Genomic DNA, 26,165 nt, shown 5'->3' with positions numbered 1-26,165 from the left:
ATTCTTATCAATATTTATAACTTTCAATTTCCACAAAAATATTTTTAGCTTCGTCCCTAAAATATTAGATCGATTTGAAATTTTACATGCATAATAAATAGAATTATATTGATAAATTTAATATCAATTATTAGAGTGTTAAAATATCATTGACAAAAAAATTACGAAAGGATATAAAATGGTATTAAAATTAGGGAATGATATAAAATCCTATTAGTTTTACACGTAAAGTGATTATTTTCTATTTATTTATTTATTTATTACAATATTTATTTATTTTTATTCTACATCGTATACATAATACATTCTACGTATATATGTAAAAATTATATACAGTCAAATATACTATATACACTCAAAACCTTCGCAACTAAGTTGTACTCCTTTCTCAGCACTGAACAACTTTGTTGTCTTTTACGTTACTATAAATTCAGATGTTCTATCTCTTCCGTCTATCGTTACAAAAGCAGGAAAAAACCGAGCATCCTCCATTTACACTTTCAGTTTCTCATTGCCTTTTTCAAGTCCTTTACAAGTTGGCATTTTCAAGATTGCTTCAATCTCGCGTATGTTCTTGATTCTTTGGCTCTCTTTCTGGGTTGTTCGTATATTCTTTCTTTTTCTTTTTATCATCACATCGGTATTTGATTTAAGGAGAGAAATATAAGTTGGGTTTTCTTGTGATAATAATTTTTGGGTTCTTGGCGGTGGGTTGCGAAAACTAGCCGGAGAAAGGGCCCGCAAGATCTCTCTATCATAGATTGCAGTCAAAGAAGTGTGGAAGTGGGACTCTGGACTTGTTCTGATATTTAAGTCACCCAGGTTTTATATTTATGTCAGCCAAAATATTTTTTTTAAAAAAAAGGTAGTGTCAGAGAATAATAAAATACTAGAATGCTAAAGAATGTGATTTAGGATTTTGTGTTTTAACTTCAGACTTATCATGTTTAACCGAGAATGGTTGGGATTGTATGTTTTTTTTATTGTCATATTTAATCGGCGGCTGAATCCTGTCATACTTCACTCAAGTGAATACTGGGCATATGTTTGATTTCCTTTTGAACGTCATGTTGTTAGAGAAAAATAAGAAATGGGTTTTCTTGATCTTCTCTATATCACATTGTTTTCACCTTTATCCGTGTTATAATTCTGAACATGTTTTTTCTTTGCATTGACGGACATGAGTGAATTCTTTGTTATGGTAATGTGTTTGCTTTTACAGGCAGAAAATATTAAATTGAAAAATGGAGCCAGTTGGCATGGAGATGAACAATTCCCAACAACACTCTTCTGATCCTCTCCCATTTGCCAGAAGGTGTTTCCTTCTCATTTTCTTTTGATCAGATTAGCTAACGATATGGGATACATTTCTTTCTCTTTTTTTATTTTTTATTTTCTTTTTATTTCTGTACTCAAGTCACCCTCTGTTTTGTCAAGAACTAATGTAAGAAGTCGTAATATTTCCTTCATTTGTTTGTTTATGCAACAGCTATCAGCTTGAAGCACTAGAGAAAGCTATCAAGCAAAACACAATAGCTTACTTGGAAACTGGCTCTGGCAAGACACTGATTGCCATCATGCTTCTCCGTAGATATGCCTACCTTATTCGGAAGCCTTCACCTTTTAATGCTGTCTTCTTGGTTCCCCAAGTTGTCCTGGTTGAACAAGTATGTCAAATTACATATCGGTCTTTTTAATTCATGCTATTACTAGAAAAATCAGGAAATCAGGGTGGTTTTGTTGTTGAGACTTTTTGAATAGTATCTGTCCCACGTATATTTCTAGCACACAGGAATATTCAAGTTCAGAGGGATTCCCATGGTCTAATTGCATTTTTATGTCTGCAATTAGTTAGAGAATCCTGAAATAAAGAATGAATTCGAGTGTGACAGTGCAGAATAGTGCATTTCTTTTCATATAATGAAAATTGCATAACATCTATGAACTATTTGTGTATGGATGTTAATTGGGGGGGGGGGTTATTTATTTACTTATAAACCTTTTGATTTGTTGTTTCTCTTGTTTTTTACGTAATGATTAGCAAGCTGATGCTGTGGAAATGCATACGGACTTGAATGTGGGAAAGTATTGGGGAGATATGGAGGTTGACTTTTGGGATGATGCGAAATGGAAGCAAGAAATTGATAAATATGAGGTGGGTATATGTTTTATTTAGTTGATATGGCAGTGATGCAGAGCAACTACTTCTTTTTCTCATCATTTAGATTATGTATGTTGTGCGATGTACTGGCTACTTCACTCACTTTTTTCTTATTATTTCAATTGTTTAATGTTTTCTGTTTCTAAATTTATTTATCTGTTTCATTGATTGATTTTACATTTTAGTTTTCCCTATTTCAAGTTTATAAAAGCTTTTCTTTGAACTATTAGTCTACAAATTGTACAATAGCCTTAAACATCTGTAGATAGACTGCAGTTAGAGTTGTTATTGATTGACAGGTTATCAAAGTCAGTTTTTTAAGCTTAAAAGATACTTATTGGTCATTAGTCTGTACTGCTAATACTTTTAAAATGGAGCTTCTAGTTTTGCATGTATCTCTCCCTATTGATCACCAACACCAATGTAGAGCCTGCAAAATAGTTTCTAGCATGTAGAAGTTTATGTTGTCATACTTCCTTTGTCTGTTCGGTCAAAAAGGGAGCCATAAGAAGTTTATCCAAGCTGTCAGTTTACTCTCAGATATATATTGGAATAGTTCAGGTAATTATACTTTTTAATGATGATGAACAGTGAGGCTTGTGGTTTCAGAAGCAGCCTACATGTTATTGCAAAATTTGTGAAGTGCGAAGCATTAATAACTTGATCATAAAAAAAAAAAAATGGTTTGAGGCTACTCATTGACTGGCACAGGCTTCTTTTGTTGACTGGTACTATAGTTTCAAGTCAAATAACTGTGTTTCTTTCTTCCTTCTTAGATATGGTACATGAGTCTAGCAATAACATTTCTTTCTTACCAGGTGCTTGTGATGACACCTCAAATTTTACTCAATGGATTGAGGCATGGCTTCTTCAAGATAAACATGATTAAGGTTTTGATAATTGATGAATGCCATCATGCCCGAGGAAAGCACCCTTATGCTTCCATTATGACAGTGAGTTGTCTTTCTATTCTTCTCTTGTTATATTTTAATTTTGTTTACTCTAATCATCATCACTATGCTTGATGCTTATCATATGGAATGGCAATCTGATTCACATTTAGTCAGAATTGCATCTTGGTAACTAGATGGGGGAAATGAATTTGGAGGACCATGAACTTTGAGGATTTGTTTGCATTACAGGAATTCTATCATCGGCAATTAGAAGCTGGTGTATCTGATCTTCCTAGGATTTTCGGGATGACTGCTTCCCCTATAAACACAAAAGGTGCTTCATTCAAGCTTTCAGTTTAGTTATTGGTTACTTGTGTTTCCTTTTTTACAGTACTTGAACTTTCCCCCCACTCTATTATCCCAGGGGCAAACTCGGCTGATAGCTATTGGCAGAAGATCCATGAACTAGAGACGATTATGAATTCAAAGGTTGTTTTTTTTTTTCATTTCTGTTGCAAAGGGATTTTTCTAATTTAGTTTCCTTATTTTACAAGTTCATCTTGGATTGGAGTTATATAACTTCATTGAGGGTTTGTTTAAGTTAGGGGTGTTTGTTAATTGAAAAAGGGAAAAGAAAGGAAAGTCTCGAATCAAAGTATTGATTGAAAGAAAATTGATGGGAAAGCTGTCCAAAATGTATAAACAAACTAAATTGCGTGTGACCTTGTGCTTTGGCTCAAATGGTCACATCCCTACTTCTGAGGTGGGGCTGAGCCCCACAACCTGCTAAAACAAAGGTTTACACTCAATCTTGAAATCCCAGAAAAAATTCCTTGAACCTTATTTCATTCTTTCATGCTTAGGTTTAGGGTTATTTTCTACTTTATCAACGGTTGATTGTCAATCATACAACTTTCTTTTTCAAGCTTGGTTGTATGGGGCCTCATCTATGGTATTTGGGAATGTTTGGATGGTTTTTCTTCTCTTCTATAGGACCTGGGAATGTTTAGATGGTTTTTCTTCTTTTCTGTAAGACTTACACATATCATGTATTGACCTTCTCTTTTGTATCTTCAAGTAAATGAACTGATCTTCTGGGCAGACCATTTTAAATTTTTTATGTAATTGTTCCTTCGGGTCTTAATTGTGAACTTCAATATAAACTATCTATTTCCGATAAAAGTTCATGTAATTCTTGCTTCTTTCACTTTTCTTCTTCTATATGGTTTTTCACATGATATTTTGATGCAGAGAGATTTATTATAAAATTTTGCATTTCTTGCCTCTGCTTATGATTTTTTCTTTGAGACATAATTCTGTCGTTTAAGGAAGATGACTTTATGATATTTAAATGGTACTTTTTTCCTCCATTGAAGGTGTATACATGTGTAAGCGAATCAGTGCTTGCTCAGTTCGTTCCATTTTCGACTCCAAAGTTCAAGTTTTACCAAGACATGGAAATTCCATATGTTTTATATGCACGCTTGGTACAGGAATTGAATGTTTTGAAAGTAAAGGTGCGTATTCTTTGTTGAAACTTTTTGCTCTGTTGCCAGCTTTTTTTTATTAAAGAACAAGTAGTTCTGATCATGTTCATATTGGAAGGTAACAACATGGAAAGAGGAGTGTAAAATAGTTAGAGAAGCAGAAAGAAAAATAATTACAATTTTCTTACCAAGGAAAGTAGACTGTGGATATTCACTTAAATCATGGGCAGCTCAAAACCAGCCCAACCTCTTCTTGATGGCATCCCCTTTTCTTATGCTTTCGGTGTCTGACACCGATATAGGCTAGGCTAGGAAACCTTACAAGGCCTGGGTTGAGAGCCCATTTCATATTCTCCGTTTCCATTCCTGATCGAGTTAGCCAATTGATTAATCTTTCCCCAGGGAGAAAGCAGCAGAAAGAGAAAAGAGTACTAGATAGATTCTGAAGGCCTTTGCTTCTGATGCCACTTAGACTGGTGGCTACAATACAGTCATCAGTGTGGCAATTTCTCTTAAAAGACAATATGCTTGTTATGATATATCGGAACATTTTACATATATATTTATGCATACATGGTATGGGAGATGCATTAGATATATATGCATTTGTTTTTACTATTAGGATACTGACAATAGATGTACTGGTTTTCAGCATGAATGTTCGTTGGACAATTTGGATCTTGAAGCTTCTGCAGCAGAATCTACGAGACGGAAAATATCGAAGATACATTCAGCTTTAATACATTGTTTAGATGAGCTTGGTGTCTGGTTGGCTTTAAAGGTACCTTTTTAGACAATTATTTCTGTCAAAGTGCCATATATGTACATCATTGAGTTTGTTACTGTTGTAATAGGCTGCAGAGTACTTGTCATGTTATGAAAGTGAGTTTCTTATGTGGGGGAAATTGGATGTCTTTGGCGACAAAATTGTTAGGAGTTACAGTGTGGATGCTTTCCATGCCATTGGAACATGCATACCATCTGGTACTTGTATATTCCTCTTATGGCGAGTTAGCAATATGTTGTTCTATCATTTTTCTTAAATACTCTCTCTCTCTCTTCTTTCATCATATAGATCCAGATTGGACCATCGTTAATGATGTTAAAGCCAGTGTGGATGATGGGTTTCTTACCACAAAAGTTTTATGCCTTATTGAATCTCTTTCTGAATACAGGTAACACAGTCTTTACTAAGTGGTAAGATAATATTGTCTCCCTCGAAAGTTATCCTTCTGCATTCCAATTATTTGAAGTTTATTTTGAGACGATAGTCTGATGCATTAATGTCTTTAATACAGAAACGATTTAAGGAATGGTTTGTTGTGTTTTCTTTCCACCGTGGTTATAAAAAACATTTCGTTTGGATTTTATTTACTTTAAAACATAAATAACTTAATTTAATGAGGTCAATAATATAAATGTATAAAGGGTTTTAAGAACTGAATTTGAAAAAACTGATCTACAGCCCCATTCATTCCATCTCCCTCATTTTTGCTCTGTTTTGTGTTGTTTCTTCTTGTTACGTTCGGTTATGTGCTACAATGCAGGGTGTTGAGAGACATAAGGTGTATAATTTTTGTGGAGAGAATTATAACAGCAGTTGTGCTTCAATCACTATTCAGTGAATTGCTTCCGAAGTACGGTAACTGGAAGACTAAATACATTGCAGGAAATAACTCTGGATTGCAGAACCAGACTAGGAAAAAACAAAATGAAATTGTAGAAGAATTCCGAAAAGGCATGGTATGTTTTTTTTCATGTACAGTAGAAAATAATGTATTTGTCAGCAGCTGCATTTGAACAATGATATTCCATTCCTGCAGGTAAACATAATTGTTGCAACTTCGATTCTTGAGGAAGGCTTGGATGTTCAAGCATGCAACTTAATTATCAGATTTGATCCTTCACCAACAGTTTGTAGTTTTATACAGTCTCGAGGACGTGCTAGAATGCAGAATTCGGATTATCTATTAATGGTGAAGAGGTAATAATCTATATTTCTATTCCTTCCTATGTATTATTTCTCAAGTGTTAAAAATCTTTATTACCGGTTCTACCAAAGACGACTTTATTGTTTGTTGTTTATATATAAGGTTACCAAAACAATATCTTAGAAAATATCATGCAATCACACTTGATAAAAAAATTGGAATACTATAAATTTGCTTGATTTTCATACTTTTGAGAAAATGATATCATGGATCTTATTATGTCCTTAACAGTGCTTCTGTTTTGATTATTGTAGTGGGGATTTTTCTACACATTCTCGACTGAAGAACTATCTTACTAGTGGAGATGTAATGAGAAAGGAATCTTTGTGCCATGCATCTGATCCTTGTTCTCCTCTAAGCAATGACTTATGTGATGAAGAGTTCTACCATGTTGCAAGTACAGGGGCATTTATGACTCTTAGTTCTAGTGTTGGTTTGATATACTTCTATTGCTCACGCCTCCCTGCAGACGGGTTAGTGATTATTAGCATTGGTTATTGCACATTCTATTAAAATTTAGTAACTTGTTTCTTCTTTTTATTTAGTTAGGGTCTTATTATCATTATGTCCATTGCTTAATGCTTTGACTTCTTTCCAATGTTTGTTTGTTCTCTCTAGGTATTTTAAACCTACTCTGAGGTGTATCATAGACAAGCAAATGGGGGTTTGCACCCTCCATCTACCCAAGAGTTCCCCTATACGAACTGTTTGTGTTAAGGGTAACTTTAAAAGCCTAAAGCAGAAGGCATGCTTTGAAGCATGCAAGCAACTCCATCAAATTGGTGCTTTGACAGATAATCTTGTGCCTGATATTGTTGTGGAAGAAAATGATGTTGAAGAAATTGGTAATAATAATGGATGACTTTACTTTCTTTATCTTCAATGACTTATGTATGTAATTTCAAGATATTTAAAGTTGTTAAAACAAGTATATGATTTTCCTCTATTTTATTTAATTATTTGATTTGTAGGAAAGGAATCCTATAATGATGATCAACCGATTTTTTTTCCACCTGAACTGGTGAATCAAGATTCACAGGAGTCCATGACAAAATACTACTGCTACTTAATGGAGTTGAAGCAGAACTTTGGTTATGAGTTTCCTGTTCAAAACATCATACTCCTTGTCAGGAGTCAGCTTGAAATGGAAGCAAAAAGTGTGGGTATTGAGTTAGAAGTTGATAGGGGCACTCTGACAGTTAACTTGAAATATATTGGACTGATACGTCTTAGTTCTGACCAGGTACTATATCTTATTTTTATTTTTAATTTTATTATTGCTCTAAGGTGGTAAAAATTGAAAATATATTGTAATGCATTCATATTTTAACTTTTCACTCCTTGCGCCTTTTCATGTTGGTAGGTTATCTTGTGTAGAAGGTTTCAGATTGCTCTTTTTCGAGTTCTTATGGATCATAAAGCAGAAAAGTTGACAGAGTTATCTGACCTTACGTCAGGGAACAATTCTGAAATTGATTATCTTCTTCTCCCATCAAATTACATGGGCCAAAATCCCGTGATTGATTGGTTGTCAATTTCTTCCATCTTATTTTCTTATGAGAAGGTCTGGAAGAATCATGTGAACTGCAATGCTGGCATGATACAGACCAAAAGTGGTCTGGTGTGCACTTGCATGATAAAAAATTCGTTGGTCTCTACTCATAATGGTCGCACATATATTATTGACGGTCTTTTAAATAATATAAATGCAAATTCACTTTTGACACTGAGTGATGGAGGAGTAATGACCTACAAGGAATATTATGAACAACGGTAAGCATTTTTTGGTAATTTTGCAAAGAACTAATGTGGAACATGTGATACTTATGTTTCTTGTTAGTAACCCAATTCTCATGTGACATTACAGACATGGTATCCATTTATGTTTTAGTCGAGTCTCTTTCCTTGCTGGGCGACACATTTTCCCCGTGCAAAATCACATTCAAAGGTGCAAAAAACAGAAAGAGAAAGGCATGTTTGTTTCTTATCATTTCTCGTCTTCTAGAGATTAGGAATGATAGCTTTAGATGATTTTTGTGAATGAATTCAACAACGAAGAACTAGTTTTCATATTGGAGTTTTTTTTTTTTTTGTAGAGAAAGTAAGATAGTTCATAATATTTGGGTGGTTTTGTCCTTCGAAGAATGCATGCACTTTTCATCTTTTTTAATTATCAAGTGTTAAGTTCAGTTCAGTTCATTTTATTTTTAATTTGCTTTTATTTATTTTGCAGAATCCAGTAACGCATTTGTAGAATTGCCTCCTGAGCTTTGTGATGTAATAATGTCTCCTATATCGATTAGCACATTTTATTCTTTCACATTTCTTCCATCAATCATGCATCGACTCGAATCTTTACTCCTTGCTACCATCTTGAAAAAGATGCTTCTCGATCATTGTGTGCATAATGTTGCTATTCCAACCATGAAGGTGAGCTAGCATACTTTTGAATTCCTCTTTCTAGAACAGCCTATGCTTTACAGAAAATTTTTGTCTTCCTCTTTAGTTGAACTTGGCACAACTATTCTTGGTAGGTTTTGGAGGCAATTACCACAAAAAAGTGCCTGGAAAGTTTTCATTTAGAATCACTGGAGACTCTTGGTGATTCTTTTTTGAAGTATGCTGTTTGTCAACAGCTATTCAAAAAACATCAGAATCATCATGAGGGCCTTCTTAGTATTAGGAAGGACAAAATGATTTCAAATACAACCCTTTGCATGCTGGGATGTGACAAGAAACTTCCGGTAAATTTTCTTTTAGACATTTATTTAATTTATCCAATCATGTTATCCTTAGGGTGGTTTTATGCCTTATGTGGTCAGTTCCCTCTTTAATACGCTTCCAAACACTGCAGGGATTTATCTGTGATGAGCCTTTCGATCCCAAAGGTTGGATGGTTCCTGGTTATAACTGTGGAAGACATACATTAAATGAGGAGAAATTGAATACAAGAAAAATATACGTTAGTGGGAGAAGGAAGCTGAAGAGTAAGAAGGTTGCTGATGTTGTTGAGGCTCTTATTGGTGCATACCTTAGCACGGGAGGTGAAGTAGCTGCATTATTATTTATGAATTGGATTGGTATAACTATTGATTTTAGAAATATACCATACGAAAGACATTTCGAAGTGCAGGCTGAAAAGATTGTTAATGTCCAACATTTAGAGTCTCTTCTTAACTATTCATTCCAGGACCCTTCTTTGTTAGTGGAAGCACTAACACATGGTTCTTACATGCTTGCTGAAATTCCAGGATGTTATCAGGTGAGTCCGGTGATAATCTGCTATGCAGATGACATATTAACAGTGCAATATATATTTTTTTAATTAGTTGTATCTTAATATCTTATTATTCTATGCCATAAGTTCCATTTTCTCTTTTGGTTTTAAATTGACCATAATTAATTCTTTTTTGTGCAGCGGCTGGAATTTCTAGGGGACTCCGTTTTAGATTATCTTATCACTCGGCATTTATATAATAAATATCCTGGGATCTCACCAGGATTATTAACGGATCTGAGGTCAGCATCTGTTAACAACAATTGCTATGCATTATCAGCTGTCAAGGCTGGATTGCATAAGCACATTCTCCAAAGTTCACAGAAGCTTTACAAGCATATAAAAGAAACTGTTGAAAGTTTTCAGGAATTATCATTGGATTGCACTTTCGGTTGGGAATCTGAAAAATCTTTCCCCAAGGTTTGTTATTAAAAGCTTTATTTTTGTCATTATTGCTCAGCACATAAATCATTTTCAATGTTTCTTAAATTATCCAAATATCATTGTTAATGCAGGTACTGGGTGATGTGATGGAGTCACTTGCTGGGGCTATATTTGTTGATTCAGGATACAACAAGGAAACTGTATTCCGGAGTATCAGGCCACTGTTGGAGCCCCTGATTACTCTAGAGACTATGACGGTTCACCCCGTGAAGGAGTTGAATGAACTCTGTCAAAAGAAGCATTATGAACGAAGAAAACCCATTGTTTCACATGGCAATGGGGTTTCTTCTGTTACCATAGAGGTTGAAGCAAATGGCGAGGTATTAAAGCACACATCAACAGCTTGTGATAAGAAGATGGCCAAGAAACTGGCTTCCAAAGAAATTTTGAAGTCCCTAAAGCTAGCCAATTTTTGCTAGATTTTGCAGTTGACCTCAATGTTAGCTACTCAAAGAGCTTGGTTTAGACCTTCAGCCTTCTTCTCAGTAGAAACTACTTGATCAGAAAAGAAAAGGAAAAATGTATCTTAATCATTTTTTCTGGCATCTGAAAAAGCTTGTTTTAGTGATGAGAATGGTGTCCATTAATGCATCTTACTCGTTGCTGCATGCAATGCTTCAAGAAGTTGAGAGCAGGTAATTTTTTGTTTAATGTTGTTGCTGGTTCAATTTTGGTACTAATTGATCTGCCATTTGGGTTGGAACACATCATAAGGCCTTTTGCTCATCTTTGTAAATCTTGTTCTTGCACTCTTAAACACTACTGTGATTCCATCTTAATGGTTTTCTTACCATGATTCTTAAATTTACATATTTATTTATTCTGGAAATTTGTGTACTTATCATTTCTATAATGCCAGGCCAGTGTTTGAGTTTTATTATTATTATTATTATTATTATTATTGTTGTTGTTGTAGTGGTGGTGGTGGTGGTGGTGGTGGTGGTGGTGGTGGTTAATCATTGAAAAAGAACGGAAATTGATTAATTATTTTTCTCAGACTTAGAAATAGAATTACACTGAATCATTTGTTGATCGGTTTAGTAAGTTTACAAATTATAGTTGCTTATTACGCAATCCGAACCAAAATTTGTTTAATAAAATTACAAATTAGAAAATCACGGTGGTATGTCTAATTTTTAGGGAACTAGGATTTTGTATAATATTAATCGAGTTCGGATTTAGTTTTTAATTTGGGCTTGAGTTTGGAAAATATATTTTTATGGGTATATTTTTGGTTTGGGTTAGAGTAATATATTTTTTAAGGAAATTGGGCCATTTATTAAAGAAGGCAATCAGGACAAACAAATGTTTGAACAGAGAAACAAAATCCAAAAGAAACCCTAGTTCGAGTAGCTCCCAAGCCAAACAAGAAATGCATCTCCAAACCCTAAAAGGAGCTAACTTCCAAAAACGCTCTGGTATTTAGCAACCAAAGTTAGGCTGAACGACACCAAGCTCGATTGACAGCTAGAGCGGAGAGCAGGAATCAACAAACTCCAATAACGGCCAGTCGTACAAAATCCACCAAGCAACTCAGATATGCAGATTACTCGGAGGCCAAGCAAACACGTCCCCTTCCCTCAACCAAACCAACGAACCCTGGAACTTCCCCCCAGCCAAAGACCCATCTTGAAGAACCAGATCGACACAAAATCGCATTAGCCACCATGCTCGTTCACCCCTATAGCCTGACGGTCCCGATCCACCGCCAGTGAAGCATATTCGGGCACAACACCGCTCAAGTAAGAACAACCACCACATTACAACCCTATTATAGCTAGGAGATAAGCCACAGTGTTACCGTCACGAGAGGCATGAGTAAAAAAATAGCGGTGAAACAATGGAGCCACCGGTTTCACATTTTGGATGTAAGCTCCAATGGACAATGCATCGTGCAGAGGGGAACGAACTTTGCGAATAACAGTGAGCGGATCACCCTCAATAGTCACCTCCTGCATACCGAAATCCAAAGCCAAATGAACGGTGTGAGAGCATGCCAAAGCCTTCGCTGCAAAAGCTGTAGGTATGTACGTGGTGGGCACCGATTGTGATCCGAAAAATCTGCCCAAATTATCCCTAATTACTATTCCCGCGCAAGACAACATGGAATTCGCATTGGAGGCAGCATCAAAATTCACCTTCAACATAGTGCCTTCCGAAGGCCTCTAGCGCTCAACCCCAATAAGGCAACTAGGTAATCTCTCTTGCACCACATCCAATTCCATGATATAGGAGATGACCTTGTGAACAATATTCTAGACTCGAACAATAGCATTAACATGTACCTGCTAATTTTTGGCATGCCATTTATACCATAACACACACTGCTTGCCTAGAAAAAGTAATATTAGAAACAACCAAAACATAATAAAACCAGTCCTGGGATGATATTTCAAAGAAATCATTAGGCCATATGATTTGCAGGTCGTCCCAAACCCCAACAACCGAAGGACAATCACGAAAAATGTGCTCCAATGTTTCAAGCGAAGTGAGACACTAAGGACACAATGCAGAAGATCGTAAACATAGAAAATGTGCTCTAATGTTTCAATTAATATTTTTTCAATTATAGTTTTTACAAAATTAAATAAATTTTTAAAAATTTGTTTTAAATACCTCTAAATTTAAAAATAGGACTGGAAACACGAAAATATACACACTTTTTCATGCCCATTTTAACTCAAATTCATGCAAATTCGTAGTAATTTTTGTTGAAAAATATATAATAATTATAAAATAATTAAATTGTACTTAAATTATTAACATGTTGAATTTTAATTAATTCTATAATAAATTTTAATTAATTTTGATCATTTTCGACAGATTCATACAAAGGGCGAAAATTGGCTCCGCAGACATTGCTAGAACCGCAAAACCGAGAAATGATTTTTGAAGCATCGAGGTGACCTAATTTTTCAGCCGAATACGGTCCAAATTATGAATATTAATTCATAATATAATTAATTTTAATTTTAATCCAAATTATTTTGGGTTAAATAAATTATTATTAATTAATTATGAAAAGAGACCTAGTTGAGTTGAACCGAGAAAACCGATCCGACCAAGCACTGGACAGCCCAAAATCGTTCCACATGCTGACCCAATCAGCTTGTTTGGCTGATTATTTGGCTTGCAAAATAGCCCTTGAAGACTCCTTGAATTTGCATTCAAACCCCTCCACTATTCATGCCTTTCTAGATTTGCCCCTATCTTAAAATAGCAAGTTTGAAAGCTTCAAACTTGCCACATGTGTGGCTGGCCATGGGGGACTCTATGACTACTGATTTTTCTATTTTTAGCTCAACCTATAAGAACCCCCCTTGGATGCTCATTTGAAACACATCTAAAAAACCTTTCATCCTTTCACCTCTCTCTCACTTTCTCTCTTTAATCCCTTTCCATTGTTCTTCATTTTCTTCCTTATTCCCTTGCCGATTTCACCTTTTGAAAAATGAGTCCTTCAAACACCATTTGGAGCAGAATTCAAGTGTTCGTGGAAGTCTCGGTTCAATAAAAACAAGCGGAGAAGGAGGAGCGGAGCAACTTAGTCAAGCCTCGGAGAAACACCAGATTTGATTCTTGTTCCTTATCCTTTTAATTTTATTGTTGTTGTTATGAACATGTCTATGAATACTTGTGATGTTGATATGTTTAATTTAATTAATATGGCTTAAATTTAATTTGTGTTAGGTTGATTGCATTTTGTCCACTTAATTTATTAAAATTGTGTTTGTGTTGTTATAGGCCTTGGTAAGATGTTTGATTAAGTAAAACCATGACTAAGTTATTCTTGCATTACAATTTTAAGGTAACTAATGAATTAATTATTTAAACAGATTGAAATTGTAATTAATTGAAACGATACTTAATCAATGCATGTTTAATCATCTAAGGTAGCTGAGGGTTAAATTAGCAACGGTATCTAACGATACATTAGCCTTGCATAAATTGCAAGATTATTGTGATTAAACTGTTTCAAGGTAGGAATACATTGTTACCTCACGTAATATTTTATGTGCTTATGAGATTGAATTAATTGTTTGAATTGGCATAGAGATATGTACAAGAGATTATTTTTAATTTCATAAGTATGTATGTGTATTAACGCATTTGCTTATTAAAATTTGTTTGATCGGTTGAATTGACATAGAGATATAGTCAAAAGATAAATGGATTTTGGTAGGTGAGTATGTTCATAAGTTAGCAAATTACCAAATTGCTGTGAATTTATTCGTAACAACATGAACATGAGTTTAGTAATTTTAAGTTAAGAAATCTAATTAATCTAACACAATTATGTTATCTTGATTAAAATCATCTTTTGAAATCGTGCATTGGAACTTTTATTTTCTCTTTATTTATTTTACTTAGTTAAAAATCTTAGTTTTTAATCACCTCCTCAAATTAAAATATTTTTCTTCACCAAAGTGTTTTTAAATTCATTCATAAATAATTCTTTTTACAGTCCCTGTGGGTATGATAACTCGACATTTACTTGTCACTTTACTACTTGTTGCGATTGTGTACATTTGCACATTTCCATCGTTCCAAGTTTTTGACGTTGTTGCCTGAGACTGTTTTAAAAGTCATTATTTGTGAATTTTGCATTTTGGTTTATTTTTCGGTTCAATTTTAACTTAATTAGCTTTTTTCTGTGTTGTTTTAGAGGTTTATGAGTATTGATCGAATTATCGATTTACTCCCCATAGACCCTGAGATTGAAAAAACTTTTTGACAATGAAGAAGACAAGCAAGTTAGAGAAGGACCGAAGAGATGAACTTCGAAAATTTGAATCAAGGAAACGAAACAAAACCTGCTCAAAATCCTATCCTTATTGCTGATGATAGGGATAGAGCTTTAAGACAGTATGCCGTGCCAGTGTTTCATGATCTTAATCCGGGTATTAGGAGACCCAAAATCGAGGCACAACAATTTGAGCTGAAACCAGTCATGTTCCAGATGCTTCAAATAGTGGGCCAATTCAGTAGAATGCTTACCGAAGATCCTTATATTCACTTAAGACCGTTTATAGAGGTAAGCTATTCTTTCAAGTTAGCCGGAGTACCCGAAGATGCTTTACGATTAAAGCTTTTCCCATATTCACTAAGGGACAGAGCTCGAGCTTGGTTGAATTTATTGCCACCAAATTCCATTTCAACATGGCAAGAGTTAGCAGAAAGATTCCTAATGAAGTATTTCCCGCCTAGCAAGAATGTTAAGTTGAGGAACGAGATCACTCCTTTCCAACAAATGGATGATGAGTCCTTGTATGAGGCATGAGAAAGGTACAAAGAATTATTACGGAAGTGCCCTCATCACGGAATCCCTCATTGCATCCAACTTGAGATGTTCTATAACGATCTCAACGCTCACACAAGGATGGTAGTGGATACTTCTACTAATAATGCTCTCCTTTCTAAGTCTTATAACGAGGCTTATGAAATAATTGAGGGAATTGCCAGCAACAATTATCAACGGCCAACCAATTAAGCAGTGTCTGAAAAACGAGTCGCTGGAATACACGAAGTGGATCCACTCACTTCACTCGCATCTCAGGTATCTTCGATTTCTTCAATGCTTAAAAATTTTACCACTAATGGGTTTAATAGTTTTGCAGCTCAGCCACCTAATCTCTTTGAAAATATAGCCCGTGTCTATTGTGGGGAAGGATATTTGTTCGAAGAATGTACATCAAACCCAGAATCCACGTATTACATGGGTAATCAGAACTAGAATCGAGGAAGGTAAGGACTGCAATCCAATTTTTACAACCTATCTTGGCGAAACCACCCTAATTTCTCTTGGAGTAGCTAAGGGGCTGAAACCAGTAATACTTATGCCCAAACTAGACTGACCCAACCACTTATTTTTACCCAGCAAGTTCAGAAGTAACCTCAAGCTGAAACTTCCAATGGCTTAGAAAACTTATTGAAGGCATACATAGCCAAAAATGATGCCTTAATCCAAAGCCAAGCAGCCAAATTTAAAAACTTGGAAAACCAAATGGGTCAGCTTGCCATTGAACTTAGAAATCATCCACAAGGTGCTTTGCCTAGTGATATAGAGAATCTGAGAAATCTGGGGAAATAGCATTGTAAAGCATTGACATTGATGAGCGCAAAGATATTAGAGCCCAACACTGTCAAAGTTGAAGAGAAGCCAGTTGATGCTCAAGGCTTAGTGGAAGTTCAACCGAGTGTTGAAATTCTAGTTTCACCAGAACCAGAATCTGCAAAATTTGATAAGGTAACTTTTGAACCAGTTAATTCGGATAAACTAACAACTTCGTTAGATGCAGAATTGCCACAGAAGATGAATCAACCGGTTAAAGTAAAGATGCCTCCACGACCTTACCCTTAAATACTTCAAAAGCAGAAATAGGAAGTCCAATTCAAGAAGTTTCTAAACGTACTCAAGCAAATTTATATCAACATTTCATTGGTAGAAACACTTGAAAAAATGCTGAATTACATGAAATTCATAAGGATATCCTGTCTAAGAAACAAAGACTAGGAGAATTTGAGACGGTAGCCCTGATGAATGAATGCAGTGCATATCTTCAAGACAAACTACCCCCAAAGTTGAAAGATCTTGGATGTTTTACCATACCTTATAACATTGGAGCAACTTATTGTGGTAAGGCACTATGCGACTTGGGTGCAAGCATCAACTTGATGCCCATGTCCATACTTAGAAAGTTGAGGATAGGTGAAGTTAGACTTACTATGTTTACATTTGAATTAGTAGATCGATCCTTAGCACATCTAGAAGGAAAAATCGAGGATATATTGGTACGTGTAGAAAAATTTATTTTTCCTACTGATTTTGTTATTATAGACTTTGAAGTAGACAAAGAGGTGCCAATCATCTTAGGAAGGCCTTTTCTAGCAACTGGAAGGACCCTATCGATATGCAGAAGGCCGAGCTTACTATGCATGTTCAGAAAAATCATGTAACATTTAATGTTTTTAAGTCTATGCGATTTCCTAACACACTTGATAATTATTTTGCGGTATTCGATTTAGAGGAATTAATCATGGAAAAGAAACTCAACTATATTGAGGAGCCATTGGAGAAAATTTTGACATTAGATCCTCCAAGTGATGAAGAGGGGGATGAATACTTAGTTTTACTAGAAGATAATCAAAGGGGATTTAAACTGCAATCCCACTTTGAGTATTTGAAGTTAGAGAATAGAGATTATACCCAACCAAAAGTGTTAATTGAGGAGCCACCTAAACTAGAACTGAAGGTACTTCCCTCACATTTAAAATATGTTTATTTAGGTAACGCTTCTACTTTGCTTGTGATTGTTTCAGCAGAATTGACCGAAGAGCAAGAAGAGAAACTCATCCTAGTGTTGAAACAATTCAAGAAGGCTATCGAATGGACAATAGCCGATATTCGTGGCATTAGTCTGTCTGTATGCATGCATGTAAACTGAAAAATATATAGGATTTTTCCTATATAATTCATCACCTTTTTACTTAAATTTGTTGTTAAAACTAAGTAATTGTTTAATAAATTAATGAAATATGTGAAAATATGAAATTAGGACATGAAAATTATTAAAATGTGATTTTATGATTTATTATATAGGTTTCATGCATAAATGGCTTATTTTATATTAGTTTGAGCATATTATATTTTTAAGCTATAAAGTGGGTCATGCATGATTAAATTGAATAATAAAATATAAAGTTATATTTAATAATTCATTTTAAATATTTCATTAATAAATTGGGTTTTAATTAATTAAGTAAATTAATTAATTGAAGTGGTTAAAATTATATTATTTGGTCCTCTAAACTATCTACTATTTTTGGACAGGTCTGAGAGTTTTCTTCTAATTGCAAAACCGTCCAAATTGGGGACTAAGTCAACCCAATTTTCAACTGCACATGGTTGATCATAAATCAATTTTTGGTTTAATTACACAAGGCCCTTGAAGAGTTAAAGAAATCAGAGATTTTCCTGAAGATTTGTTGGTGACTGAGTCTTAGTCCTGAGTTGTGGTGGCACTCAAATTGACCAAGAATCAAACAGAATTAGCCACATTTCCTCAATTCATGGCCGGCCATCCTTGGAAGAAGCTTCAAAAGATGGAAACTCCTATTTTTAGCAAACTAGCTCTCTTGCCTCACCTATAAATAAGAGCTCATTTCTTACTTTTTCAATCATCCCTCACTCATTCATCATTCTCTCCTCTCACAACTCTCTTAGCTATCTTTCCCCCTCATGCCTATGATCATCCTTGCATAAGGATTTTTAGCAAAATTAGCCTCTTAAAGAACCCTTGGTCGGCCACTTTGGAGAACCATCAGCAAAGAAGCAAAGCAAAGAAGCGAAGGAGCCTCGTCAATCAAAGTCTTGGGTGACAGCCACTCTGAATTGGGTTTAATATTTCTTTTCTTTAATTTAATCTAAAGATGTTTTCTATGTGTTCTTTGTTCTTGTTTACAACAATGTTAGCTTAATTTTATTTAAGCTAGGATGATTGCTTTGATTAAAAAATATTTATTTGATTCATGCTTATAATGTTTGTGCCTTAATCGATCACGTTTTCAATTAAAATCAAGTCTGTATTTCGTTCATACGTAATTGGAATGCACCTAAATTAGCTGAGCGATCCTGACCAGACGACGGCTAATGAACACATAATTGAAATGTGCATGCTCAATTTATATCCAGACCCGATTAAATTGTAGGTTGCATAAGAACTATGACCAAGCTCTATTATCTCATAGTTTTTAGATTTGTGTGATTAAATTGTTTCAAACCTGACACGTCCCATTACTTCACACGAATACTAAGAAACCCTTAGTAAATAAGCATCAGTAACATGCGTATTTACTAAGTAAAAGATTCTGAAAGGACCTAATATGGTTTCCAAACTCATGAAAGATCGAGTTGCCATGGAATTTTTTTCTGAATGTTATTAAACATGTTGATAATAAATTGAGTTTAATTAAAGTAATCGTCCTAGTTTATTTATGTTATAATTGTTGCAAAATTGTGTTTAATTTTACTAAAATCTATTTCATTTAGTTTGCATACTTAGGATAATTTGCATTAGGGATCATTGCATTTACTTTAATATATTTTAATCACCACTTTTCAACTATATTGTGTTTTTATTTACCAAATTATTAATATGATTTTACAAATTAAGTGACTTAGCACAAATACAATCCCTGTGGAGACGATAACTCGATACTTATTTATTACTTGATAACGACTGTGTACACTTTCACAAACCTACGTGTTACAATACACAAGATCATCCTGGAAGATGGCGAGAAAGGGACTATTGATGGAAAACGCAGAATGAACCCTATCATAAAGGACGTGGTAAAGAAAGAAATTATTAAGTGGTTAGATGCGGGTATAATTTACCCCATCTCAAACAGTTCATGGGTAAGTCTGGTCCAGTGCGTGCCAAAGAAAAGAGGTAGTACGGTCGTAGAGAAAGAAAAAAACGAGCTAATACCAACCAGAATGGTTGTGGGATAGAGAATTTGCCTAGATTACCAGAAGTTGAACAAGGCAACAAGGAAAGATCATTTTCCTTTACTGTTCTTAGACCAAATGCTGGATAAACTCGCGGGGTGAGACTATTACGGTTTTCTCAATGGATACTTGAGGTATAATCAGATTACAGTAGTGTTAGAAGATCAACACAAAACAACATTCACATGCCTGTACGGTACATTTTCATTTAGACGCATGCCATTTGGTTTATGTAATGCACCTGCTACATTTCAAAGATGTATGATGTCTATTTTTACTGGCACGGTCGAGAAGTATTTGGAAGTGTTTATAGATGATTTTTCAGTATTTAGAGATACATAGGATGATTTCTTAGAAAATCTTGCCAAGGTACTAAGGCGATGCAAAGAAAAAAACCTCGTACTCAATTGGAAAAAGTGCCATTTCATGGTACAAGAATTTATTATTCTAGGGCATCGAATAACGAGACATGAAATTGAGCTAGATAAAACAAAGGTAGATGTTATTGAGAAACTCCCACCTCTAACATCTGTAAAGGGTGTTAGGAGCTTTTTGGGCCACGCCGGTTTCTATTGAAGATTTATCAAGGACTTCTCTAAAATTGCTAAACCTTTATGGAAATTATTGGAGAATTAGAGAAAGACACAATGCTCAAATTCGATGAGAAGTGTTTAAAAGCTTTCAATGATTTGAAAAGCCAGTTAGTTTCAACACCAATCATCGTCACATCGAACTGGAATTTTCCATTTAAACTGATGAGTGACGTAAGTGACTTCGCAATAGGAGCTGTGATAGGCTAGCAAAGGAACAATTTTTTTCATCCCATCTACTACGCAAGTCAAATTCTAACGGGAGCTTAGTTGAATTATACGGTAATAGAGAAAGAGTTACTTGCTATTTTGTTTTCTTTTGAGAAGTTTCAATATTATCTTATAGGTACCAAAGTGACTGTTTATATGGATCATTTGACAATTAAGTATTTACTTGCCAAGAAAGATGCTAAGCCAAGATTGATCCAATGGGTACTTTTACTTCAAGAGTTTAATCTAGAAATTCAAGATCGAAAGGGAGTAGAAAACCAAGTAGCAGACCACTTGTCTAGATTGGAGCCGCAAGAAGGGAATTCTCCACTTATACCCATTCATGAGACATTCCTATATGAACATATATTGAAGGTAAATCATGTCCATAATGCCTCTTGGTTTGTTGATACTTCTAACTTTTTAGCTTGTGGTTTGATGCCGATTGATAAGACGTATCATAAAAAGAAAATGTTTCTTCACGATGTGAAGTACTATTTCTAGGAAGAGCCATATTTGTTTAAGAAATGTGTAGATCAAATGATCAGGAGATGTGTGGCAGAAGATGAAGTACATAAGATTTTATATCATTGTCATACAGCTCTAACTGGGGGACACTTCGGAGGTACACGTACTGCGGCAAAAGTATTGCAAGCTGGATTCTTTTAACCAACACTATTCAAAGACTCGTATGCTTACGTAAGGAGTCGTGATCGTATGCTTAAGTTTGTGATGTGAATTGACGAATATGAACAGAGATGATGTGTATTAAATTAGTAATTAAAATTGTGTAATTATGGATACTTTGGCCCAGAGGTGCTCATAGGCCAGGCCCAGAAAAAAATTTGGCATGCGTCCTAGGCTCGGTCCTGGTCCGACCCGAAATATGGGCCTAAAATTTTGTTTAGGCCCTGCCCAAGAAAAAATTCCTAAGCCCGAACCCGGCCAGGCCTGGCCTATTTTTTTAATAAACACCAAAAATTTATTTTAAAAATAAAAAAATAAAATAAAACATTTTAAAATATTTTAAAATTAAAAAAATAAAAAATAAATATTTATTATATATTCGAGTCGGGCCGGGCCAGGCTTGGGCAAAAAAAGTGGTGCCCGGGGCCTAGCCCATTTTCTAAACGAGCCTCATTTTTTGACTAAACCCATATTTCGAGATATATTTTTACCCGAACCCTCCCATATTGGGGTGGGCCGTCGGGCCTGGCCAGGTCGCCCGGCCCATGAGCACTTCTACTTTGGCCTTTTGACCTTATGAGAGTGTTAGATATAGTTGGCATGCTATAGGATTGTGAGTACTCACCTATATTTGTTTTGTGATTTGGGCATTGAGGCCTTGGGACATGTTTGGAGAGATAAGGGAATGTGAGCTAAGCTCTATTCAACGAGACATGTTTGGTATGTTAGAGAGTGTTAGCTTTATGCTTCACTTTTTGGGATATGTTCAACTCTATGAGTCAATTGGTGTGTTGGAGAATGTTAGTTTTATGCTTCACTTATGAGACATGTTTGGATTTATGAGTCTATTTGCTGTGATGGAGATCCGTGTATCCGATGTGTGGTGATAGAGCCCACTTTTATGTTTGATAACCTTAAGAGCCAAACTATCATAAAATGTGAATGAATGTGATTGAATGTGATTAAATGTGATTTATATGTGCTGTGATATATGCTTAAATATTCATGTGATTAATGTGTAAAAGAATTCATGAAAGATGATTAAACGTGTGAAATATGATGTGTATCCGATGAGTGATGATAGAGCCCACTTTTATGTTTAATAGCCTCAAGTGCCAAATTATCTTAAAATGTTTATATGTGTAATGTGATGTATGCCTAAATGAAGATGTGGTTGGCATGACAATTTATTGTTTAAACATGATCTTATATTTTATGATAATACGACAAGAGATTGATGCTTTTTAATTGTGAATAATATGTTAAATGAGTTAAGTTACATGAAAATGTTAGTATGTTCTCATAGTAAATTGCGTATGTAATTGTGGATTGGGTTGTTTTCATATAACTTGTGAATGCCTGTGAATATATAAGTTAAGCTTGTGTGTTATTAAAGCTTGTATATGTTGTTTTAGTCTTGACGAATTATTGTTAAATGAATTAATGAAGCATGAACATATAACTTTGACTCGAATGGAATATGGTTGTGAATGTGTTGTAGTATGCTCTTGATTAACCTTTGATATTGTGTGTACATTGTGGTTACTTTGAGCATTCACTGAGCTTGTTAAGCTCACCCACTCTTTTTTTAAACTTTTCTGATTAGTTGTGTACCGGTGTGGTTCCGAGGGGTGATCTAAGTAAGTCCATTTTCATTATTCGTAGGTGTTTTTTATTTGGTTACGTTTTGGGAATAAGGCAATGTGGTAGTCTTTGTGCTAGTATTGGATATGATATTCTGAGTTGTCTCCATGATTTAATTGCTTTTAGAATTTTGGGATTTATTTCATAATATGTTGACTATTACTCGGATTTGCTTTTGATGTTTGAAACTATTATTATGGTCATTTCGGTGTTTATTTGATGATGATATGATAGCATGTTGAACTGGTACGAGTTGGAATGACTTATATGCTTTAAAATGTTGTATTTTTCGAGTATGGAGTAGCGGTATTGATATTCGCATGTTAAAAATGATACCTCCAAAAATTTTGAAGTGCATGAGTCAGTCTTGCTAATCAGTAACGATACCTTGGCCAGAGTATCGATACTCGGGGGGGGGGTGAAATTAGCGATACTTTGGCAGTGGTACCGATATTTTTTGATAGTTGGGTTTTTGATTGAGAATCAATAAGCAAATTTGGCATCGATTTTCCAAGCGGTATTGATACCTCTTGAGCAAAATATCGATACCTATGTTGATGTTTTGAGATTTTGCTAAAACGAACCATATGCATGTTTAATTATTATTTTAAGGATATTTGATATATGTTAGCATGTAACGATGATAACTAAAGCTTAAGATAGATTCCAAACCTGTACGAATGTTAAAATGGAAGACCTTTTATTGAGAATGAGATTTGACTTGTTCTATCTGACATGAGACAGTGGTGTAACACCTTGGTATTCGGCTTGGTGACCAGGCTGGGTATGGGGTGTTACTGATGGAAAAGATGAATATGATGTGTAGAAGTCCTAAGAAGCCTTTGAAACCCGATGAATCCACAACCTCCTTCAAACGACTCTAATTTTCCTTCCAAGAAAGAAAACTTGGTAAGAAAAAGCTTGAAGATGATCCCCATAATCTGAAAAGATTTTTAAATCTATTCTAAAATAAAACTCAATAGAATTATGAAAATGAAAACTCAAAGACGATTTTATTAACTCAATGTGGATAATGAATAAAATGATTTTTGGGTACAATAAAAATACCTTTATTTAGGCTAGCTAAGTAAAACCAAATAAAACTATTAAGTATAATGAAACTCTAATTAACCTAAATAAGAAGTAATTTTAAACTAAACCTTTTTGTTAACATAAAACTCCTAAATAACTTAAAATACTTAAAAAAATATAAAAAAATCCAAATAAATAATAAAATAATAAAACTTAATAAATTCAATATTGGGCTCGTATATAATAAAAATTAAACCTGAAACATGAACTTAATATGATTTAAACTTGAATAAAAAGCCTAAAACTCGTAATTTTTGTAATAATCCCGTCCAATAATTCTGCTCGACTAGTCTTGCAAACTCTAAATTATATAGGTTTTTTATAATAGTTTTTACCACTTTTTTACTTAAAAATAATACTAATCCTGAGTATTTGTTAATTAATTAAGTGAATTTTGCTTATATTCTGACAATGGACATGAATTTATAAATATGCAAATTTGTTATTTAATATGTTAATTTTGTGCATAAATTAAATTATTTAATGTTATTTATTAATTTGCTATGTTTAATTAATGCAGTGGGACCATGAAGTTGATTTAATAAAGAGCTTATTATAATTTATGAATGGACATGAGCAATTCTACCCTACTTGGATGGCAAAACCATGCAAACTGGGTCATGAAGATGTTGGTTTGACCCAGTGAAAAATGGTGCTACATGGTGGACAAGTCTGACTATTAAATGGGTCACAAAACTGTCCAAATAAGGAGAAGAGAAGCCCAATTCGACAAGGATATTTGGGAGCCAAAATTAGCATTTGGGATAATTATTTAGAGGTCCCTACACTTGGAAAATTATTGAAAATCAGCACACGACGTTTGTTCAAGAAATTATCCACCTTTTGCATGATTCAAACATGATTTTATGCTTGAATCAAACAACCAACTCACCCTCCTTTCCACATATTATGGCTGGCCAAAGTGGGAGAAATCTAAGGGATCTTTGATGCCATATTTAGTAAACTCCTTCACCAACCTCAAGTATGAATAACCAATCCCATCTCACATTTCAATCATCCCTCATTCATCATTCATTTAACATTTCTCTTCCATTCTATCATTCTCTCGTTCCCTCTCTTCATTCCCACACATAGCATCTCATATTTCCTTACTTTCTTAGCCAAAAAAACCTTGATAAGATCATCTCTTCGTTGGCCACCTTGAGGAGCCATTAGCAAAGGAGCAACATGAAGACGGGAGGAAACTTCTTCAATTGGAGTTCGCAAGGCTGCTGATTCGAGCAGAGTTTATTCTTTCTTGATTGTAATCATGTTTGTAATGTGCTTAGTTATCTTGTCATCAACAATGGTAGTTTAAATCTATTTAGCTAGGATGATTGCATCAATTCAATGAAGTTTGTTTAAATCATGTTTATAGTGTTTGTGCCTCAAGCATGTATTTCATTCATACATGATTGGATTCATTGGAATTAGCTAAGCGATCCTAACCAGACGATGGCTAATGGACACAATAGTTGAAAATTGTATGCTTAATTTAGATCCTATCCCGGCTAAATTAGAGGTTCATAATAACTTTAACAAGCTCTATTATCTTGCAAAGTTTTTAGGTTTATGTGATTAAATTGTTTCAAACCTAACTCGTCCCTGTAACTTCACATGAATTCTAAGAAACCCTTAGTTTAATATGATCAGTAAAGTGCATGTTTTATAAGCAAAAGATTTCGAATAGACTTAATTTGATTTCAAACTCATGAAAGATAGAGTTGCCATGAAATATTTTCCGAACATTGTTAAACATGAGAAAAATGAATTAAGTTGAATGATGTAATTATTCTAGCCTATTCGTGTTATTGATTTTTGAAGTTTGTGTTGTTGCTTCTAAATTCATCTTATACATTTTAGTTAATTATCATACTTCGATTAGAATCGCATTATGGAGCATCTTGCATCTAGATAATTCAATTTAGTTTAATCATCCATCACTCGGAATATTGTGTTCTTATCACCAATTTGTAAAATTTTAAATTTTCAATTGATTGATTAACATATACAATCCCTATGGAGACGATAACTCTTTTACTTACTTATTACTTGATAACGACTGTGTATACTTGCACAAACCTACGCATTACAAGTTTTTGGCGTCGTTGTCGAGGACTGTTGCCTTAATCATTTTTGTGAAATTATTCTTTGCAATTTAGTTTTTCTTTTATTTTT

The 26,165-nt window shown here is 34.4% G+C and overlaps 1 protein-coding gene, 1 long non-coding RNA gene and 1 other non-coding gene across 6 annotated transcripts; 2 read left to right on the top strand and 1 right to left on the bottom strand.

Moving 5' to 3' along the window:
* The first annotated feature begins 389 nt into the window (after positions 1–389).
* On the top strand, positions 390–11,133 carry LOC107922284 (endoribonuclease Dicer homolog 2). Of its 3 annotated transcripts, XM_016852249.2 has the most exons (23): positions 390–566; positions 1,223–1,315; positions 1,490–1,667; positions 2,042–2,155; positions 2,980–3,114; positions 3,304–3,388; positions 3,479–3,543; positions 4,431–4,571; positions 5,194–5,322; positions 5,396–5,525; positions 5,617–5,716; positions 6,089–6,284; positions 6,365–6,525; positions 6,787–7,005; positions 7,151–7,377; positions 7,504–7,775; positions 7,896–8,305; positions 8,400–8,503; positions 8,766–8,962; positions 9,067–9,276; positions 9,387–9,794; positions 9,951–10,229; positions 10,325–11,133. In XM_016852249.2, the coding sequence occupies exons 2-23, from the start codon at positions 1,245–1,247 to the stop codon at positions 10,670–10,672; spliced, it is 4,179 nt and encodes a 1,392-aa protein (XP_016707738.1). In that variant the 5' UTR covers positions 390–566; positions 1,223–1,244; the 3' UTR covers positions 10,673–11,133. The 3 variants fall into 3 exon arrangements, with proteins under 3 accessions (XP_016707738.1, XP_016707739.1, XP_040942410.1); XM_016852250.2 differs by lacking the exon at positions 5,396–5,525 and having other exon boundaries at positions 5,617–5,738; XM_041086476.1 differs by lacking the exon at positions 5,396–5,525 and having other exon boundaries at positions 391–566; positions 6,211–6,284.
* Positions 11,134–11,282: 149 nt separating this feature from the next.
* Positions 11,283–18,431, top strand: LOC107922666 (uncharacterized). Of its 2 annotated transcripts, XR_005908994.1 has the most exons (3): positions 11,513–12,447; positions 13,077–17,689; positions 18,085–18,431. It is a non-coding gene; the product is annotated as an uncharacterized lncRNA (long non-coding RNA). The 2 variants fall into 2 exon arrangements; XR_005908993.1 differs by having other exon boundaries at positions 11,283–12,447; positions 13,077–18,431.
* Positions 15,472–15,578, bottom strand: LOC121214134 (small nucleolar RNA R71). The gene has a single exon (XR_005909721.1). It is a non-coding gene; the product is annotated as a small nucleolar RNA R71 (small nucleolar RNA).
* Positions 18,432–26,165: the final 7,734 nt, after the last annotated feature.

Source organism: Gossypium hirsutum, chromosome D01 (genome assembly GCF_007990345.1).
Source record: "Gossypium hirsutum isolate 1008001.06 chromosome D01, Gossypium_hirsutum_v2.1, whole genome shotgun sequence".
In the NCBI taxonomy this organism is placed as follows: Eukaryota; Viridiplantae; Streptophyta; class Magnoliopsida; order Malvales; family Malvaceae; genus Gossypium; species Gossypium hirsutum.
This window is presented reverse-complemented; position numbering and strand designations above follow the sequence as displayed.

Bases quoted from the DNA above. Each gene is read 5' to 3' on its own strand.
- LOC107922284 (XM_016852249.2), top strand. From the start codon at position 1,245: ATGGAGCCAGTTGGCATGGAGATGAACAATTCCCAACAACACTCTTCT. The intron at 1,668-2,041 runs GTATGTCAAATT...CGTAATGATTAG, and splicing joins AAGTTGTCCTGGTTGAACAA to CAAGCTGATGCTGTGGAAAT. The intron at 4,572-5,193 runs GTGCGTATTCTT...ACTGGTTTTCAG, and splicing joins TGAATGTTTTGAAAGTAAAG to CATGAATGTTCGTTGGACAA.